Source organism: Venturia canescens, chromosome 2 (genome assembly GCF_019457755.1).
Source record: "Venturia canescens isolate UGA chromosome 2, ASM1945775v1, whole genome shotgun sequence".
NCBI lineage: Eukaryota > Metazoa > Arthropoda > Insecta > Hymenoptera > Ichneumonidae > Venturia > Venturia canescens.
In genome coordinates this window covers 6,496,840-6,504,349 of record NC_057422.1, presented here as the reverse complement: position 1 = coordinate 6,504,349, position 7,510 = coordinate 6,496,840, and the positions used below count along the sequence as shown (strand labels likewise).

General features: G+C 37.8%; 3 protein-coding genes across 3 annotated transcripts; 2 read left to right on the top strand and 1 right to left on the bottom strand.

The window, feature by feature from the left end:
• The first annotated feature begins 257 nt into the window (after nucleotides 1–257).
• Nucleotides 258–1,905, top strand: RpS2 (ribosomal protein S2). The gene is made up of 3 exons (XM_043413111.1): nucleotides 258–401; nucleotides 635–989; nucleotides 1,370–1,905. The coding sequence occupies exons 2-3, from the start codon at nucleotides 636–638 to the stop codon at nucleotides 1,862–1,864; spliced, it is 849 nt and encodes a 282-aa protein (XP_043269046.1). The 5' UTR covers nucleotides 258–401; nucleotide 635; the 3' UTR covers nucleotides 1,865–1,905.
• l(2)37Cg (RNA polymerases I and III subunit AC2 l(2)37Cg) lies at nucleotides 1,895–3,116 on the bottom strand. The gene is made up of 3 exons (XM_043413112.1): nucleotides 2,982–3,116; nucleotides 2,430–2,530; nucleotides 1,895–2,224 (listed from the first exon to the last, which is right to left on the bottom strand). The coding sequence occupies exons 1-3, from the start codon at nucleotides 2,997–2,999 to the stop codon at nucleotides 2,017–2,019; spliced, it is 327 nt and encodes a 108-aa protein (XP_043269047.1). The 5' UTR covers nucleotides 3,000–3,116; the 3' UTR covers nucleotides 1,895–2,016.
• Nagk (N-acetylglucosamine kinase) lies at nucleotides 3,046–7,389 on the top strand. The gene is made up of 7 exons (XM_043413104.1): nucleotides 3,046–3,132; nucleotides 3,925–4,152; nucleotides 5,531–5,615; nucleotides 5,700–5,798; nucleotides 5,955–6,207; nucleotides 6,337–6,635; nucleotides 6,773–7,389. The coding sequence occupies exons 2-7, from the start codon at nucleotides 3,950–3,952 to the stop codon at nucleotides 7,025–7,027; spliced, it is 1,194 nt and encodes a 397-aa protein (XP_043269039.1). The 5' UTR covers nucleotides 3,046–3,132; nucleotides 3,925–3,949; the 3' UTR covers nucleotides 7,028–7,389.
• The last annotated feature ends 121 nt before the right edge of the window (nucleotides 7,390–7,510 follow it).

Genomic DNA, 7,510 nt, shown 5'->3' with positions numbered 1-7,510 from the left:
TTTTCTAACTTTGTTTATTTTTTATAACTTGGAGCATAATTTTTCTTTGAGTCTTGAGGATCCTAGATTCTTGTGGGGAAAGAAGTAAAGATTAGTTTTATTCTGGATTTTGCTTATATCGATGAACGGTGATGAATAATTTTGCTACACGATATGACAGTTGATACCGGAGATAAAATTTCTGTATTTACGAAAAAAAAAAATTTGTAAACGCAGAAAGTTATTGAGCTTCTCCTGTTATCTAATTACTGAATATTTCATATTTCATCTTGATAATTTTTGAAACCCGGAAGTAGACTAATTGAATACTGCCGCTCCCCGGTGGCGCGATCTTGAGGCGATAAAACCGGAAGACGCCATTGCTCTTTCTTTCGTGACCGTATTCACCGAAAAGAAGTAACGTAAGTCGTGTCTTCGAAATTTATAAATTACTTCAATATTTATATATCGTTCAATGCTTAGTTACTTTCTAAATGAATTCTGAAACTCATTGAGACTGAAATAAACAATAAATGCTTTGAAATATTAGTTAATTTCCGTGAATAAGCTTCAGCCACGTGCAATCTTTATTTTGAGGTTATGTCAACGGCGTTGGATTGAGTTCAGAAGAAGTAAATATTTTTTGATTCTATAGAATGGCGGACGCAGCTCCAGCCGCTCGTGGAGGTTTCCGAGGAGGTTTTGGTTCCCGTGGAGCCGGTGGTGGTGATCGCGGAGGTCCGCGAGGTCGTGGCGGTCGCGGACGCGGACGTGGTCGTGGACGCGGTCGTGGCAAGGAAGACCAAAAAGAATGGATCCCTGTCACCAAACTTGGACGTTTGGTTCGTGACGGTAAAATTCGTTCTCTCGAGGACATTTACCTTTTCTCTCTTCCCATCAAGGAGTACGAAATCATTGATCAATTCATTGGACCGTCCCTCAAGGATGAGGTACTCAAAATCATGCCGGTACAGAAGCAGACCCGTGCCGGTCAGCGTACTCGTTTCAAGGTAATGGCCTATTTTTTCTCATTAGTTGCTAAATTTTATAGTTGAAATTATTTTTCTTCATATGAGGAAAATTAATTCTCTTTGTTTATGACCAATTAATTTATTAGTAGTGAAACAAATTGATTCTCTGCTATTGAAATTTGTCAGGTACAAAACTGAATGCCTAAAAGAGTCCATATTCTAATAATGCTAACATTTTTACATATACTCCATTCGAGTCAACCAAGATATTGTGTTTATCATTTTCAACTCGTTTAGTGCTTCCTCATGACAGGTTTCTGGCAGCTGATTGATCATTTAAAAATAATTACTTGAATAAACAATTAAAAAAAAGTGAACGTTATTGAATGTGAGCTAACCAATTGTTTCTTTTTTCTTAGGCATTCGTTGCAATTGGTGACGCGAACGGCCACATTGGTCTTGGAGTCAAGTGCTCCAAGGAAGTAGCAACTGCTATTCGTGGTGCAATCATCCTTGCTAAACTCTCAGTAGTACCCGTACGTCGTGGATATTGGGGTAACAAGATCGGAAAGCCTCACACTGTACCGTGCAAAGTAACTGGCAAGTGTGGTTCAGTTCAGGTGCGTTTGATCCCAGCGCCGAGAGGTACTGGAATTGTGTCTGCCCCTGTCCCTAAAAAGCTGCTCCACATGGCTGGTATCGAGGACTGTTACACTTCGGCGCGTGGTTCAACGTGTACTCTTGGTAATTTTGCTAAGGCAACTTATGCTGCGATCGCCAAGACTTATGCGTACTTGACTCCTGATCTCTGGAAGGATCAACCACTCTCATCGGCTCCTTATCAAGAACATGCCGAATTCCTTTCCAAGAATCATCGCCCTGTGGCTGGCCAAAGAGCTGCCGAAGTAAACTAAAGGATAAAATAAACCTCATCTCCACAGAGATTGAAAAATCATTTCGTTTTATTCATTCTTATACAACCTAAAACCTTTTTCCTGGTTAGGCATTTTCATACAAAAGTTGGAGTATTATTTACAACGGTTTTTCGCACACAATATTCTTTCTGTTAATTAGATTCTTTGGAGTCTTGAGATTTATTGAATTTTTCATACGCCGATGTAAATGTTGCTCCTGTATGATCGCACACTTTCTCCAAATCTTCCAAACCTCGCTTTAGAATATCAACTGCTCTGCCATTTTTTGCCTGTATTCTGAAGTGCATCTTTGTTTCTGCTGGATGTGGTACGGTGTAACCACAAAAACTCACATCTGGGCTGAAATTCAGAAAATGTTATTGAATATTACAAAAAATTCACGATTCATTCACAATATTGAAAATAGTTGGAACATGAGATTTACACAAAAAAATGAAAGATTTCATTTTATTGGCAGATTTATGGCGGTCTATACTTTTCTCAGATCTTGCAAGAAAAACCTCCGATCTTGAAGGGAATTTTTGAGTATGTCAGTTATATTTACTATTGTGCAATTATAGAACGAAGCACATTTCCCAACGTATGACCCTCGTCGTGAAAAACGAAAGTCCTGGATTTTTCTCCTGAAGCGTCGTCACCAGCTAGCTGCAAATATTGAATTTTCACTTCATTAAACCAAAAATATTTAAAAATAATAAAAATAGGGATTAATCGGCAAGACCGATCGAAGTTGTGTATTGATTTTTCTGAGTTGTAAAGTGAGGTTATGAGATGCATTACGCGGTTTTTTCTACGACAGTCAATGCAAAGACGAACTCAATTATTAATCGTTACAAAAAAAAATCACAATAACTGTTCCCAAACACTAAAACGTTTGCTAACACTCGCGACATGTTGTTTAATTGAGTTTACATTGTGACAGTTCTCTGAAAGTTTGACGTATACATTCACAAGGTAACTTTTTTGAGTGTAAGAAAAAATTAGAACACTTTCTAGTCCGATGATTCTGTTGTTCCATTTAATTTTTTGTATGAACAAAAACTGTTAACAATCTGTCATTGTACATGGAAAAAAAACAAACAGTTGACAATTATACCTCCGCGAGCCTACCCATTCTCGAGATGTGCACGTGTTTATAACCTCAAATTCCGAAACGAATACATCACATCAGTGATCAGTGTTGAGATTGAAGATTCAGAAAAGCTGATTCTGCTGCAGCCGGAGGAGTGATGGATAGAAAGGTGAAGGTGAGTTGCGCGGTAGATCCGGTCGAACCTCTAAATTTCCATTTCTTGGAAACACGATAAAGAAAAAAAAAATCCGAGAATTTTAAAAAAATTAAGTCTCGTCTTTCCATGGTTAAACCAAAATGTTTAACAACTCTCATACAAAAAAATTCTGTACTCCTTTTTAAATCGTTTTGATTATAAAAAAAATAAATTCCATTCAAAACATCATTAGAAATTTTGAATATCCCGCTCGTCTCCGAAAATATTGAAAAAAAGACGTTTTTAGCGGCAGATAACGAATATTGCCAAATGTGCGATAATAATGTACAATCATTGATTGAGGCGCACGTGTATGTCCATATCATTAATCAAAAATGCTGTATATACTTTCTCTCTGCTCCCGGTTGAGCATCGATGCGGTGAAAGTGAGCCGTACGTCAAGCGACGCGGTACGCGGTATCTAGTATACATTTAGTAAACGTGTCCAACGTCTGCAGCCGTCAGTGCTCGAGAATATCTTGAGTAGTTAACGAACTTTTGTCTTCAATTTTTTTCAATGACGTCGCCGTGAACTCAGGAAACTGACGTTCTGCTGCATTATTCCCTATTTTTTCGTTTCTTTGTTTTTATATTGGTGTCCGAATAAACGGTAACTGTCACTTGTTACAAACGTCAAAATAAATCGACATTCCGTGGCGTGTGAATGAATATTTAAGAACACGAACTTTCACAGTGAATTAAAAAATTGTGAAATATTCGAGCGATTGAAATTCGATCTTCGTTTTTCTGCGTTTTATTATTATGCGACAGATGAAGGATTTCTAACGAGAATCTTATGCCGAAGAAAAAATCTGCGAAAGTAAAAAAACCGGTGAAAGAGGAAGTGAAGCAACCGCCCATTGACGAGAATCAATTGCGAAGAGATTTGCGAGACATCATAAAATCGAAAGCGGTTGAAAAGCCCACAGAACCGATCGCGATGGCGCTGACAGATAAACCGGAACGTGTTGAAGATCTGCTTATCGGTGGCATCGAGGGGTGAGCTCAACGACTTCTGAAATTTTGACAGCTCATTTACACTTTTTTGCCAGCAACAAAAAGTTGAAAAATTTTGTTTTTAACTGGCTAAAGTCCCGGACGGACGTCCACTTCGGATTAATTATTTTGCCCCCGGACGAAAAAATTTCGTTTTCTCTTAGACTAAAATCACTCATTTTTTTAATTACTCGAACGCCGTATAAACACGGAATCTCAAGTGATAAGAAAACTTTTGGCTTATCAGTGAACTTTTTCTCGATTAAAATTTATCTAAATATAATACAAAGTTGGCAAGTCGTTTTCTCGACAAATGAGTGTGTTGTGTGAACAATTTCATGAAATTCACGATCTAAATTTTACAAAATTTTTCTTATCGCAAACCACTTATCACGAGACAAACACACAAACAGCTTTATAAAGGCAGAATGAGAATGAAGAGTTGTAAAATTTGTGATTCTTGATGAAGTTTAATATCTCAAAACACACCTTCAAGCTCGACCCTCAAGCATTCATTTCACGATGACGATCGTCCTATTGTCGCATTTTCTTATCAAAATGACCATGAATTTGTTTTATACTTTATATTGAATGTAACCGTTCAAACAGGGAGATAACAACTGAACAATGAACTTGCTTCCATTGAGTTTAACTTCCGGGTACGATATTCACGCTACAATAAGATTCATTGACTTTTTATGTTCTTTCAAAATGCTTTTTCATTTGGAAAAAGTTTTTAAGACACGTTGCTTTAGTTACAAATAAAAAATTGTTGTTAAAATGAGATGAAATTCTAATTCTAATGAAATTACACGTCACATAAAATAGACATTTTCGAGGCATTAAAAAAAATAAAACCAGCTAACAATGACAGCTTTTCAAAAACTCAAAAACTCATTTTGAAATTAAGCAAATTTTCTATTCTCGTTTTGTGTTTATCGTTGAATGATTTCCATGATCATTCGACGATGTTTTGACATGCACGAGTTACCAAAAAATTATGAAACGTTACGATAAAGCGAGCGGATATCGTATGCGAATTACTCGATGTTCACAGTTATCGATATGTTATCAGAAAGAGAGAGTCGGGTAGGTCCCCGTTGACGCCGGGAACGTCTGAGATTTCGCTCAATTGTGTCCATTTAGATAGAGAAAAATGTGCAAACGTGCTCGAGGTCGTTGCTCACATTTACGTTTTGTTTTCAATTTTTTTTTTACACGTGGCTCTATACACGTACGATTTTCAAGATTTTTTTGTACTGTGCATTGACGAGACGAATTAGAAATCGAGAATCCGAATAAACTGACGAAATTCTACTCCTTTTTTAATCTCAATTATCGAGCGAATTTCTACATGAAATATGTTATTTAATTTTTGCAGCGGTGGCACACACTCGACCCTCATTATCATGGATGGCAGAGGCAAGCAACTTGCGCAAGTCAAAGGCCCTGGAACGAATCATTGGGTGATTAAAATGAAAAGAAATTCGTTACTTCTTGGTGACTGATAATTGCAAGATTCTCTGGGCACTATAAATTTTTGTTCACAGAGCGTGGGTATGAAGGAAACGGCAAATCGAATAAGCGAAATGATAATGAGAGGAAAAAAAGGTGCCGAGATAGCAGAGAATCGTCCACTGGATTGCGTGGTCAGTTGAGTCGACCGCAGAAAGCAAATTTTCCTTAATTTTCGTAACTCTCATAGAAAAAGGCATTTTTTCAAATATCGTCCTCAAGGCAATAATTGACACGCCCCGTAATATCATATATTTTTCTGAACGTAAACGCGAGATCCGAATTTCCAGGGTCTTTGTCTCAGCGGTTGTGAGGAAGAAGTCACCAACAAACAGCTCGCTGATACTCTCTTGAAGGAATATCCAGCAGCGGGTCGAGAATACGTGGTCGGTTCGGACACGATTGGCAGTATAAGCACTGGAGCTGCAAACGGCGGTGTTGTCCTCATAGCCGGAACGGGCAGCAATGCGCTTCTGGCAAATCCGGATGGCAAAACCCACAGCTGTGGTGGTTGGGGTTACATGATGGGGGATGAAGGCAGTGGTGAGAAAACTGAAAGAGAAAAACGCGAAATTCATCAAGTGAAAAAAGATTGGCTAAACTAGAATTCGAAACGTTTTTTTGTAAAACTACAAAAAAGCAAAAACAATGAAAATTTCTGTACCTTTTCAGCTTACTGGATAGCTCATCGCGCCTGCAAGTACGTTTTCGACGACATCGACGGTTTGGTCTCTTCGCCACATCCGACGTCTTACGTCTGGCCAGCGATGAGGGATTACTTCAAAATTTCCGATCGAATGGCAATGCTTCCTCACTTGTACAGCAATTTCGACAAAAGTGGGATCGCACTTTTTACCAAAGAATTGTTCCTCGGGTGCCAAAAAAAGGACCCACTGTGTCTCCTACTTTTTGAAGACAATGGCAGATATTTGGCAAAACATATCAATGCTGTAGCTAGGAAAGCTCATAACGTGAGTCATCTCAGAATTACTGGTCGAGCTCCATGCATACATTTTCGAATATTTACCATTCTTAGTGATGACAGTTCTACAGAATTTTAATGTTTCAAGAATTATTCACTCGACCTTCGATATTGATTTCGTTTCAGGATGTGAAGCTCTGTCCTGGCGGGCTCAAAGTCGTTTGCGTCGGTTCCGTATGGAAATCTTGGGAGTTTTTGAAAAACGGATTTGTCCAGGAGATCCAGAGTAACAACCTCATTGACGAACTGACGCTTATGAAGTTGACAGTATCATCGGCACTGGGTGCCTGTTACAGAGCTGCAGAAAAAGTCCATTGTTACAGCCTAGAAAAAAATTACGACCGAAACACCGAAAGTTTTTTTCATTACAAACGAGACTGAACACCGACGAGTGTTGCTGCGAGAGTACAAAATTTATTGGAAAAAAAAAAAACAGAAGATTGCAAACGGAATGACTCATTTCACTTGGAGTGTAAGCGAAATTAATGAATAATGAAAAATTATTATTTATTGACGCTCAAAGTGGATTGAAAATTATTTGAAAACAAAAGTGTGAACGTAGAAGAATTGGAGATTGGCTCAATCAGCGATTCAAATGAAAATTCAACTGCTCGTCAACACGAAAGCTGTTTTCAGAATGAACATTTTTTGTAAAAATTTGTATTTTTTCAGAATCGAATTTTCATATGATATTATAAATAACAATGTAATTATTAATAGTAAATAAAAAAAATAGAAGAATACGCGTCATATGTACTAATGTCGAACACCTTCATAGACATTCGGGTTTGTTTTAATTGACAAGTTGTTTTTCTAGAAATTCTGAAAAACTACCAAAAAATAGGCTAATGTGAGGGTGATTGA